This window comes from Strix aluco, chromosome 4 (genome assembly GCF_031877795.1).
Source record: "Strix aluco isolate bStrAlu1 chromosome 4, bStrAlu1.hap1, whole genome shotgun sequence".
NCBI lineage: Eukaryota > Metazoa > Chordata > Aves > Strigiformes > Strigidae > Strix > Strix aluco.
Genome location: NC_133934.1, coordinates 98,746,619 through 98,760,184, shown reverse-complemented (window position 1 = coordinate 98,760,184; position 13,566 = coordinate 98,746,619). Strand labels below are relative to the sequence as shown.

Sequence of the window (13,566 nt, the reverse complement as noted above, 5' to 3'; positions counted from 1 at the left end):
TTGCCATTAGTGAGATTGCATCCTGACAGTAATAAAAGTAAATTAAATAAAGCAATTATTCTACTACTAGGTGTCTACATAAACTATGTGCTACAGAAGATATGCAAAACTGCTGCAACATTGTTTTAAAAATGTTTTTCGATACTCATTTAATTTTAAGCTTGTCTTTCCCATGACTGCAAACTGTGTTTCTTCTAAATATGGCATGATATCTTCTATTCTAAGATACTCAAATTAGATCTAAGAATTTTTCATATCCTAATTGAAAACCTATAAAAGCTTCCTGTAAACAAAACAGATCATTAATATAAATGCCTTAAGCTGCTATATGTAGCAACTGTTCAGCAGCATACAGTAGCAGACCTCAACAACTCAACAGAAAAATGAGTTGTTCTCAATAGAATCTACAGACTGAATTTAGAAAGCCAAAAAGCATCAACACAGTGTTTAGAACCAAGACAAAGAAAATAGAAGAATCTGTGGTAGAAAATGTTAATTGCCCTGCACTATAATTACAAAAAACCAATTCAGAAAACCGTAAGAACTTTCCATGGAGTCGTTCCTTTCAAATTATCAAATCAGCAAGTTTTGATGGCAGTCTGTACACTGTAATATGAAACAGTAATATTCTGAAAAAGGCCTCAACATAGGTAAGAACGCCTGTTAACACAGGACATCCTACCAAGGCAGAAAAACTTGGATTTACATCTAATTTCTCATTTGCTTGTTCCAATCACTTAAACAGTCATCATAAACTGTCTGAGTTGTAACCTTCCTGTAATACCTAGCGAGAACCAACATTAAATGTACTGCCCCTAAGTATTTTGGCTAACAGCCAGACTTAAGTTTAACTTCAATTACGTATTGTCTCTTATGAGACCATATCATATCCATAAAACAACAAGTTCTAATTTAAAGGATTATTGCAACTACAAGCACAGGCTACTTAAGCAATTTAGCAGAGGACAGTTAGCTTGCACAAGTTCAAGATCAATCCATTTTGAAGTTCCCTGTGCTTACTGTTTCAGAAAACACTGTCTTATTTCAGAATGTCTTCTAAATATGAAGTTATTTTAAATAAATTGCTACTCATGTGAGAAGTTGTAAATTAATGTCTTTTATTTTTAATTCTGGTACTGTGAAGCTTAAAATTGTCCCACTTTCTCAGTACCTGCTGAAAAATTTCACAAAACCTCGTGAGGCTTCCTTCTGTAACAAACCCAGATCACCAGAACTGTTACTTCCAAATAATGAATCCTAGTCAAACAAATAGTTTGCATTTCAGAACTAATAATGCTTTATGGGATTATATCCTACAACATGAAAGATACTTTAAGCGACCTTATTATGCATTGTGAAGAATACTTCTGGGTTATTCCTAGCAGATTAAAGCATCACACATTTTCATCAATTAATAGAGTCTTCTTCACTGAGCAGTTTAGGGTCCTAGCTTTCTCTAACAGTTCATCTGGTGTATAAACATTATTAGTCAGTTCCCAATGTGGATGCACTGCTACAAGCTCCTATTTACAGACAGAAAACCACTATTAAGCAACCATATGCACAACTGTGACATAACCACCTGCTAACTGAAATAAAGCTGTAATAATGACTTTACACATTTAAAACCTAGAAAAGTACACCTGAAAACAGGTTGAAACAACTTACCTCAAGATCTAGCATGAGTTCAATGAATCTCTCACAATAATGAACTTTGTCCATAGAAATAGGCCCTAAATACAAAAAAAAAAAATTTTTTGCAATTGATCTGCACCACAATGTATTTGTGCTTGAACTATTCTTTTAAAATGTAGTAAGTGCTACTAATATACCAGTATTAGCTTTTAACAAGATTAAAAAGTTAACTAGCACATTCTTCTCTTTCTGAAATAATCCTTTCTTTCATTGCAAACCAGAAAATTTTTGGATATAAGAAAGTAACGGAACCAGAGTTCCAGAAGTGATTTTATCCACTCTGAAAACAACCAACCTGACATATAAAAATGCACTTCCACAAGATACTAATGGCCTGCTAAGCTTTTTAAGAACTTTTAACTCTGAGTACTCAAAAATACCTATTTAAAAGCTGCAATCAAGATATGTGCAAAAGAGCTTGACAATATTCAAAGGCACTCAGTGTTGACTACTAAGGAGCCTTTAGAATCATGTCAAAACACAACTGAAGTCTGCTTTAATGAATATCTATTTCCTAAAGCCTCCAAAGAACTGCTAATGTAAATTTTCCTAAAACAGGTCCCATAACTGGAAACACAGAGGGGATAGGTATCCTTTCTGATGAAGCCACGAATACACAGGATTTCCCCTTACAGCTCAGTAAACTTCTAGCAAACTTCAGCTCTCAAGAGCAAAAGCAGAACTCTGGCAAGTGATTTAAACCAAATTGTGCTGTGCTTGGAGCATAATACGCCTTTTTTGTCAAAAGGCTAACACCTTCCTGTACAAACACTTTTCCTTTCTAAATCAGGCAAGTATATAATTTTGCTTGTCACTATGACTTATAAATCAATAGCAATCAAATCTTACAGAATTTCACTTCACTTAGGCTTTTGTTCTTACCGTAAATCGACGGTACTGACAGAATAGTCTTATGATATGCATTTATACCACCTGTTTAACAAGGCATCTAAGTATGTATGAAATCCTTTAGCGCTGTAAGAAGGCTGTAAGCACACAATAAAGAATATCGGTACCAGTCCATTCTGAACAGAAGAAGAGGTTTAAAGTAGCTTTCTGCTATTTAATTTTTAAAGCATACAGATTTGAATACTAATTTGACATGAAACCCATGCAGACAGGCATGGATTTCACTAAAACCCCATCCAGATAAGGTCTCCAACCTCAGGTTAGTATCCTAAGGAGCAGTTGCTTCAACACCAGAAAAGAATTTAAGACAGATTACCAGATAACAGAGTAACATAAGAACCACAGTTACCTGAGACAGGTATTGATTTTAGCACAGAAATGAATTTCTGAATGAGCTGTGAAAGAAATCTTCTCTCCCGATATGCTCTAAAATCAAAGGTATGACAAAAGCATTAACATTCCTTAAATGCAGACTAGAAGTACATTGTATCTTTCACTAATACAAAGTTAGCTGCTTTAAAATTTATGTAACAGTAGCAGGTTGCTTTGAAACACACCTAAACTGTTTAGATGACAACTTTTCTCTCTGCACTCAGGAAGACAGATTACCAGTCTACATTTTTAGGCACAGAACTGATTAACAACCCATGCTTCTACTGAGTCAAAGAGTATGTCACCACCTACACCTTACCACACTGCCACACAAAAGTACTGGAACATTTAACTTTGGTGAGATATGCACAAATTTATTCAAATACTTGCAGAAGCTATTTGCTTAAGAGATAAAGATGTATTTTTTCATGACCTTTAGCACAAACAACTACATGAATATTCTCTTATGCCTTTCATTCTATAGCTCTAAGGTTTAGTATCACAAATTCACTGATCAAATAAAATATTAAGTTCTGTAACAGTATTTTTGCATAAAGACTACTGGAAAACAAAACAGTTTCTGGGAGACCACATATGACCAATCTTTGTTTGCCATCTTCACATCTTTTTTAAAAAACACATTTTTTTATTGAAACTATTCATTTTAGCTGAAACACAATGAATGCATTAAGGGCTCTGGATTTAACAGGAAAGAAGGTTTCTGTAACATACCGCATTCTGGCCTCCTCATCCATTTTCTCATCATTTTTCTTAATTAGATTCCAGAATTTTCTTAGTTTTGGTGTCTTTTTCAGCTCTTGTTCCAGTCGTTTCTGAAATGTTAAAGTGTTTTTCAGTCGCCAAGAATCCTTGTTTTCATGAGAGATAAAAGTACAATCCAGTCTTCTTATTAAAAAAGAAAGAGAGAGTCTAGCCATGGCTAGATGTCAGCTCCATTCCCTAGTCCCTGTGATCTCAAAGCCTTGTCTACAGATTACAGCTTGAAGAAGCTATAAGCAACAAAGCTTAATTTGGTTTAAAATTACATAATTAATAATTACAATTGCATGGAAGTTAGCAACAAACAAGAAAGAATTTTACTAAGCCCACAAAAATATAATTCCATAGCAATGCAGGCAGCTTTAAATATTAGACTTCCATAACAGTATTCCATAAGAATTCACTTTACAGGACTTGGATAATGCCTGGAAGATTGCTTTGACAGTTTACAGTGTTATGCTTACAGGTTGTAGAGCCATCCACATTGGTAAGGAAATGAGCTGCTGCACTTGACCTCTGATCAAATCCACTTCCTGTTAGAAAGTCACAGACAGAAAACTTTTTTTAAAATTCTTATGTTTTCTGACATGCCTGTCAAACAAAAATACACCAATGTATGTTACCATCTGACAAAAATATATGTTTTTGTATTACATTTCACAATTTCCTAACAGGAAACTGCAGCACTGCCCTACCCAGTAACACTTAAAACCGTTGACAACTTTTGCATTTTAGGTTCTTTTCATGCATTCTCTCAGTTCTTAATACTTCAGCAGGGGACCCATCCTTGTAAGTATTTTCAGCATAGAAGCTGATGAGAACTGATGTTTCTTCAGTCATTTCTTGTTCTTGAACTGAGTTTTCTGACTGTGCTTTCTCTATTTATTTTTTACTCTACTCTTTCTCCCCTGAAGCCCTTAAGTTTCTCCCACTTCATCTACACTCTTCCCATTACCTGAAATAACTAATTTTCTCTATAATTCATGTAATTTCAACTGCTGTTTCAAATGTTCTCCAACTCTGCCTGTTATCTGGATCCACAGTTTTCTTTCTTTCACAGAATCATTCAGGTTGGAAAAGACCCTTGGGATCATCGAGTCCAACCATCAGCCCTACTCTACAAAGTTCTTCCCTACACCATATCCCCCAGCATCTAAACAACCCTTAAACACATCCAGAGATGGTGACTCCACCAACTCCCTGGGCAGCCTATTCCACTGTCTGACCACTCTTTCTGAAAAATTTTTTCCTAATGTCCAGTCTAAACCTCCCCTGTTGCAGTTTAAAGCCATTCCTTCTTGTTCTATCACTAATCACCTGTGAGAAGAGACCAGCACCAACCTCTCTACAATGTCCTTTCAGGTAGTTGTAGAGAGTGATGAGGTCTCCCCTCAGCCTTCTCTTCCTCAGGCTAAACAGTCCCAGCTCCTTCAATCACTCCTCATGGGATTTGTTCTCCAGGCCCTTCACCAGCTTCGTTGCCCTCCTCTGCGCTCGCTCCAGCACCTCGATATCTCCCTCATATTGAGGTGCCCAAAACTGGACACAATACTCAAGGTGTGGCCTCACCAGTGTTTCCTAAACTACTGAAAAACTTCCATTAACATCTTAAGTATGTCTTCATGGACAAATACTTCATTCTCAGTATTCTGAAACTTCACATTTCAGCGCTCCTTACTTAAAACACTACTGTGATTATCCTGTTCTGCATTTCACAAAGAAGGGCAGCTTCTAATAGCAGTACAGGTTTACAAGCACTTTTTTACAGACTGCCATATCATGTTATATGAGAAACATGCTCTGCAAGCAAGATTCCATAGAGTCACTATCAAATCCTACTTTAAAATGAAGATCCACTGTACCACAGTCACTACAGAAAAATACTACCTCAATAAACTATAAAGTCAGGATGATTACTGGCTCCCATAATCATTCCTAATTCCAAAAATCAAATAATATACTTTCTAAATTGTTTGTCTGCAAGACAATTTTCTTCTTTACTTGTGCAGACCCTGATTTTGACTGATATATCCTGTGTGCAATGTAAGTAAAGAAAAAGCAAGAGAGGTAACAGTAGTTTCATATAACAGTAAATTATAATATAACAGTTTTTCATATAACTGTAAATTATTCTCCATACTTGCTACTTAGGATCCATAACTGTGTTTTTACTATAGATCGAGACCACAACTTGATCCAATGCTTCCTTAAAACTAACACAGAAGTGCGGATAGAAATATTATCTAAACCTGGTTTCAAAAGTGAAAAAACTACTGTTCTTCTCAAGAGTTAATGGAAATAATTTTGCACAATTTCCCAAACTAAAAAGAGCACAGCAGTAAGTAATTTGCTTCTAAGTGTAAAGCACCTTTTCAAATACATATTTTTTTAAGCACCATTTCAAATATAAGTCTGAATACATGCCTTTAAATTGCAGTAAGTGCCAATTCTCCAATTTCAAGTCTCTTTTATGACCTCGTGTCAGAGAAAAGCAAACATGATGAGAGAGATAAAGCAAGAGTCAAAAAGAGGGATAAAAGCCCTCCGGTACCATCTTCTTCCTTAAATGGGAATTTTGCTTCATCTGTCTCATAAGAAAAAATTGTTCAAACTAAACTGCTATTAACACAGAACAGCATAAACACACTGGAAGTATTACAGTTACTTTTAACATACCAAACTATTGAAGCAGTGATCAAGGAAAAGCAGCAGGACTGTCTGTTCATGCAGAGAGTATTCACTGTCATTTTCAACCAGTGATGCCTCCAGTATGCATTTGAAAAAGAAGGGAAAGTGTTCTGGCTTTTTTTTGAATGTCTAGGAATAGAAGAGGAAGTTGATTTTGAGTCAGGTTGATGCAAATCATTTAAATCTTCATTCACATAACATAGCTTAGGTTCTCTAAATGCACTTAAATCTATAAAAGGAAGGATTAGTTTTTCTCTTTTTCATATATTCTGACCAAGCAGCACAAGCAGAACAGACTAATGATATCCTCCTGATCAGGGATCCTCACACTATGGGAATGCTCTTAGTGGGACTACTACCTTCTGCACAGTCTAACACAGGTGATGCACAGGACAAACTGAACAAGAAGCACAAGTAGAGTGGATTGTATTGTGGGAATGTTCAACTGGTGATCGCTCAGAACTACTGTAAAATGACACAGGTTAGAAGAGAATTGGTAGATTATGGCCAAAATCAGAGCAGCTGTTTAGTGATCTGTAAAAAGCAAGCAGGTAAAAACCACCAGAGATTAATAACAGTTGCGGAACTCCCATTCAGCTACCTCAGCAGGAAAAAGATAAACCAAATAATTGTTGAGAAAAAACGTCTTCTTTACAAGGGTAGCCATGTACCAAAGAGCAAATTTAACTAAGCTGCTTGGAAAGTAACACGCACCCATCATTTTGCATCTAGTACGTATGCCAGAACAAAAAGAGACACAGACATCATACAAGCAAGTTATTAATCCTTTGTGCCTGCCAGCACTGAAGTAATGTCACCACTATCGGAGTAATCGTGCTTCTGAAATAATGCTTGCATAGAATTTCTAACTACGCTCATGTTATTGAGATGGCCTATGAGTAGTGGACTGTTTATAGAAACACTAAATCATTTCTACACCTATTATTACAAAAAAACAGTACACACAAAAGCAGACCAAGAGATTACCTTAGTATAAAATTTCATGCAAGAAAGCTACAAAACCATATTCACAGGTTTTAAGCAAGACACTACTGGATAATATGTTAGACTTCCAGTGGTGCCTTCCTATACCCCCAGATATAAAAATCACTTTATCTTTCAAGAAAGAGCAAGAACTTCTCTGCAAATGTCTGACTTTTGTCAAGTGCCAAAAAAAGCAAATGCTGCTGATGATGTAAAGGCATCACACAGCAGAACAAAGGACTCGTGCACCAGCAGGAATCGGGTGATTTTTCATCTGTCCATTGCTTTTCCCAAAAAGGAACACACTTTAAAGCACCACACGAGACATTCCAGCTGAGGTACCATTTACTTTTAACACTACAAGCTTTGCTACCTTCTGTCAGTATAAGTGAGCACACCGCAAAAGCTGCAACTTGCGGATCAAAGTCAATTCTAGCTGCAATTGAAATTGGTTACCTCCCACGCAGGGACATTCTCTCTGAACTTCTCATTCACCATACAGCAGATTGACATTAAATATGCCTTACTGGACACCTCTTGAGAATAATTCATCCATAGGTAATTTTCAAGGTACTGGCTGTGAAGAGACAAAGAATATTTCATTAGTTGCTGCCACCCACATAATCTGTCACTCATTTAAAAGAGCAGTTATCCACAGGGGTTTTTTCCTCCTTCTCCTTAAAGCTATCTTTATAGTTTGTGAGTAGTTCCTGAAGTTACCTCTCATCTAGGTCACTGCAGCAAAACTTTTTTAGACTTGGTAACTGCTACAAGAGACAGACGAGTTTCTTATCAGGAAGACACATTCACCAGAGGGTTTTCAAGTGTAACAAGTAGCCACAGCTCAATACAAAGTCATAACATAAATTCATGTTGATTTTCCAAAAGGAGGACAAAAAAGAAAAAACTTCACTTGTCTAAAGAACGTCACACACATTCTTTGAATGTCACATGCACATTTCCTAGCATAAAATGCAAAGAACAACTACTCTACAACAGTAGTTGTATTATTAAATACTCTTTCCTGTAAAAAAATAAGGAATTTTATAGAGAGTAAACTCTCTTTATAGAGAGTTTATGCTTCTAATCATATAAAGGCAATAAAAATATTACATTACTGTGCGACTAAATTAAAGCATTAAATATTAGGGAAGTGATTAAGTGTTTCCAAGAAGGCAAAAAATTACTGGACACTGGAAAATAGCAGCTTCCCAACAATAAGCATTTCTTCTTCATTACTATGGCACATTTCTCAGAGAAGAAGGTCTTAAAATTAGATCTTAGAGCTGAGAGGCTATTTGGACAAACAACTACCTCCCTCCTTTAACTTCCTTTCGAAGCTATGCAGGATAGGTACTCCTGAGAAGGCAATCCCGAAATTCCATCATTCTCAACATTGCCCTTGCACCTCGTGCTACTTTAGTAACTGCCACCAGAAAGTAGAAAGTCTGATTTCTTCCTAAACAAGCTGCTCATCCATTCCTTACACTCAATGCCTGCTCTACCATTCATGTGGCCCCTCATGAGCCAGCTCAGTTTTACATATTTACATTTCTGAACAGCTTACTTTTCTGACATCTTACAGTAAGCTACTTCAATAGTTTCAGATAAGAAAAGTACCACAGATGGTGGTGAAAAAAGGCAGTGAGAACCTGCGTGTAATCAGGAGCAAAAGGCTCAGTAATGGTCAGACTGGGATTTACACTTTCTGGGAGCTCAGCCAGAATACACAACTTCAGATGGAGCTGAGACAACTTCACAGGCATATACAGGATGAAATACATATTTCTTCCCAAGAGCCTGGATCTGCCAACAGGAGGGGGAAAAGCTCCCCAAAATCCATAGAACTCCATATATCATTTCACCCAGGAATTCGAAGAAACTTCAATATGTTTTAGTAAAAATACTATTATGCCCCCAAGTGAGCAGGAATGAAGGACAGGAAAATCTCATGTGTGTGAAGAGAGGAGAGCTTGACAGACAGATGTGGGGGTGGGGGGAAGAAAAGTGAGAAAATGACTTACAGGACAAATGGCAGTAGATGGGGCTATAGACCAGAAAGTACTGAAGTTACATTGCAGGCTGGTAACATTAAGAATGTTCACAGAAAGGATAAAAACTTCTAACTCCATGGTATTGCTGGCATATAAATTCCAGAAGTCATGCTACCAGCGTGCCATTTGTCAAACCCCAAACCATAGCTTATATTTTCTTTTGCATATTTTCTCATAAAGAAGCAGAAAACAGCCGGAAGCTTATCCTACTTTTCTAGTTAGTAGTACTACTTAGATCCTTTGTTTCAAAAGGCTGAAATATGTATGTCAACCAAAAACGATCTATCTGCTCATAAGATGTGAAAGATAAAAAAACCCAAACAGAACACTAAATATTGTGGTTTTAAATATGTAAATATTGCAAATGTTTATTTTACATCATTTTAGACATGCTTTATATGATCTTCCAAGAAAGTCTGAAGTAGCTGTAAAAATCTTCTAAACAGATTTCCATTTCTTTTCAAGTGAGGAAAATGTTAGTGATGCTGCTGCAGCACAATTCATTTTTACCTCCACAGTAAGAGATTTAATCCAAAAACTTGCTCTGATTTCGATGAGTTCTGATTTAAGGCTTAATGGCACATTCAAATTACAGACCCAAGTTTTTCACCTATTTCACTCATACTCTTTTCTTTGGTGCTTCACTTACACAAGAAATTCAGAATCATAAACCAAGATACTCTGATATGGTTTTTATGTTTATGAAATTATTTCCTCCTTAAATTAAGCTTTCCTCACTTAATTTTCCTAGGTACACAACTGAAGGCTACAGTAAGTAGAAACAAGTGAGTGTACTACTTTCAAACTGACTTACTGCCCTGCATTTGCTTCTCATCTTTACAGGTTCCTACGAAAAAAATAACTTAAAATTTCACTCCAATTAACTTACCTGAATTCAAGAAGCATTATCTTTCTAATAGCAAACCTAAAAAGGAAAAGGTAATCAATTAGCACAGGTAATCAGCACAGAATTCTTCAATTCTTTGTCTCCCCTATCTAACATTACAGTTCATTGAAATGAGACTTACACTTTAGAAACCTGGTAACAATAATTAGGAAAAGAGCAAAAAGCTAGAGGCAGCAGACAGCACACTCAACTGGTATTTTTCTTTACATACCTTAGTGACAGAAGAAAGGATGAGCCTTCTATAACCACAACAAAACCAACATAAAACATAACAGACTACCAGATCAAGGAACCAAAAAATTTTATGTCCAGCTATCACATTTAAGGATTATGAGCTCATGAATGTTCTTTTTGCCACATTCAGATTTTGAAATACCGCAATGATTAAATGACTCAAATGCACTGGAGTCATTTTCATCTGCTTTTAACATGTTAATGCATTTTAAAATATTCTATGAAACATGAGAAACCACTTCAATACAGATAACGGAATGCTTGTCTGTAAGTGAAAGTAACTAGTGTACTTACTTGGACCTGACAATTTCTTTTATGTATACATCTTCAACAACCTATGGGAAAGAACATTTCCGAAAAATGGTTAAGAATCTGATTTACTTCATAAAGCAATTAAAAATGCATTAAGACATCTTATACACCCAAAGTTACTCTGAATTAGTTACTCTCTGCTTACTGCTAAAATGTCATTACAATTATGTCTCAGCTCTGAAGAGTCCAAAAGCTTCATGGGCATACACTCTCACAGAGAAAGTGAATCAACTTTGGGGAAAGCACACAATGATAGAGAAAATTGACAGGACCTTCATTCAAGTTATTCTGAAGGAATAACCTACAGTTCACTGAGATTTTTATATAAAAGTCAAACAGATATCCAAACTTTTTCATTGTTAATCTTCGGCTTACTGTTGAATTTAAAGAACAGTCTTCAAAAGACATCATGCAAGTCTGCATCAACTCAATCATCTGTTGTCACTGTTTCTTTTAACTGACATTTAACCGAATCCAGACTTTTACCTTGTTTTTCCAAGAGGAATGAAAGAATCTGCACTATCTGTTACAACAGGCATACTTTGACATCACATAAGACAGAGAGGCAATCCAGCTGCTTATGTACATCCTAGTTTTAACAATCACAGACAGATACTATCACAAATACTAGAAAGAGAGTGAGTAAACTGAGGCTGGAAAGGGAGATTTAGCCAAATACCCACAAGGGAAAAAAAACCTAACGTTTAAGAACCCCACACTACAGAAAACCAACACAAAACCAAACACATTATGCCAAACTTTAAATATTCAAAACACACATATCAACCACAACAGCAATAAGTTGTCTGAACAAAATGCTCTTGAGAAGCTTTCAGAGAGAAGTATACAGTTCAGTAAGAAGATGCTCAAAGATATTTTACTCTTGTAAGTGCTTGGCCAAAATAAAATGAACAAATAGCATACAAGAGAACTGCACTGCTATAGCACGCTTTCAAAACAGTGCCTGCATTTATAAACTACAAATGCATAACAAATTACTATGTGTTAAACAACTGCTGACCTTCCAAGCAGTCTCTTATACTCTTATATAAAATAAGCACCATTGGAGATTGGCACATCAGAAAAGGGGTGATCCTCATACTTTTACACACCAATACAATTCCCGTAGAAGTATTTACCTTTGAATCAAAGGACAATTTTTTCTTCACATGTGGAGCCCAGTATTTATTTGCTAACTGTAAGGAGGAAATAGTAAAAAAAAAAAAAAAAAAACAGGTTAAATACATGTATTTTCAGTTGTAGTGAAACAATAACTCTATACACATCCCATCCCCAAACTCTGTTTCACTAGTATCTTGGTTAATTTCAGCTTATGGTAACTACAGGTAACAAAATTGTTTTCCAACAGCAATGTTTTTCACCCATTTAAGGTTTTTATACCTTTTCCAACAGAGGTGTGATTCTCTGTAGAAGTTTCAGCTGCACAGAGTGCTATACAATAAATCTCTCAGAAATATACCATGATCTTTCAGGGACTGCAAACGCCAGATTGCAAATGATTACGCTCCCATTGAGGAATTTCACAAAGAACTAGAGGCTATATATAAAGGTCTAATATTTTAGGGCTATTCGCTGCAGCCATCACATCACCAAAACACCTAATCTATGGTGGCAAGAGCTTCCTAACCACCTTTACCCAACCTTCTTTATTCTGCACAAGAGGAAGGAAAGCAACGTCTCCAGCAGAAAAAAAATGAACTCTGGCATAAAACCACTTAAAATGTTCAGCTACAGGAAATCGTCAGCAAGTTTTCTGCTTTATTTTGCAGTGCTGCTCCTGTACGTCTCTCTAGTCCGGAAACGCTGGGGGCATAAACCCTTTCACACGTAACACAGACGTTAACCTCTCTTCACTCACGACAAAACAAGACCCTTCCCCTAACACCCACGGCCTGTAAAGATTATTGAAGCACCGAGGCGCCGTCACGGCGGGACGGCCTTTCCAGCACCGGGCTCCGGCCGCGAGACGCCCACGGGCCGCTCCCCCGCCGGCCCTACCTGGGTCACGTACTCCGCGTTGATCTGCGACACGGTGGGCGCCACGATCTTCTTCGGCGGGGCCGAGGACGCCGGCGCCGCCATGGTGACGCCGGCCCCAGCCGCCTGGCACAGTGCGGGCAGCGCCGCCGTGCCCCCGCCACTCTCCGCCCGGGCCCGGCCCAGCGCACCGCGGCCTGCAGCGGAGGCCAGGCGGAAGCTGCTTCCGCAGGAGGAGCAGCGGAGAGCAGGGCGCTTCCGGGGCGCGGCGCGCTAGAGCGGCCGTGGGGAAGGGCGGGGCGGCAGCAGCGCCACCTGCCGTGCCCTCCCTGCCGCTGCCGCCGGCGAGCACGCCGGGGCCGGGGCCGGGGCCGGGGCCGGGGCCGGGTTCTGGCGGGCGCTGCCAAGGCCCGTCCCGGGGCCCGTCTGCTAGGGCCGGCCGTCCCGCCCCAGCAGCGCAGGGAACACCTCAGCGAGCTGTTCAGGAGCCTGTAAAAGCCGGAGGGCTGAGAGGAAAGACGAGGGAGGCAGTTAACGCACTAGGTTGCTTCTGCAGTCACCCTTCAAACGCTCTGTAAATCCATTTAGGATGACTCCTATTTTATTTATCAGTTAGAGCAAAGGCCTCTGTCC

The 13,566-nt window shown here is 38.1% G+C and overlaps 1 protein-coding gene across 1 annotated transcript in view; it reads right to left on the bottom strand.

The window, feature by feature from the left end:
- AQR (aquarius intron-binding spliceosomal factor) overlaps positions 1–13,152 on the bottom strand; it is a 56,145-nt gene extending 42,993 nt beyond the window's left edge. The window contains exons 1-10 of the mRNA XM_074824528.1: positions 12,955–13,152; positions 12,075–12,131; positions 10,918–10,958; positions 10,372–10,407; positions 7,885–8,005; positions 6,433–6,573; positions 4,221–4,289; positions 3,709–3,809; positions 2,954–3,030; positions 1,669–1,733 (exon numbers count right to left, since the gene is read on the bottom strand). Coding sequence (XP_074680629.1) covers positions 1,669–1,733; positions 2,954–3,030; positions 3,709–3,809; positions 4,221–4,289; positions 6,433–6,573; positions 7,885–8,005; positions 10,372–10,407; positions 10,918–10,958; positions 12,075–12,131; positions 12,955–13,038 — 792 coding nt within the window. The 5' untranslated portion in view covers positions 13,039–13,152. The remainder of the gene's footprint in view (positions 1–1,668; positions 1,734–2,953; positions 3,031–3,708; positions 3,810–4,220; positions 4,290–6,432; positions 6,574–7,884; positions 8,006–10,371; positions 10,408–10,917; positions 10,959–12,074; positions 12,132–12,954) is intronic.
- Positions 13,153–13,566: the final 414 nt, after the last annotated feature.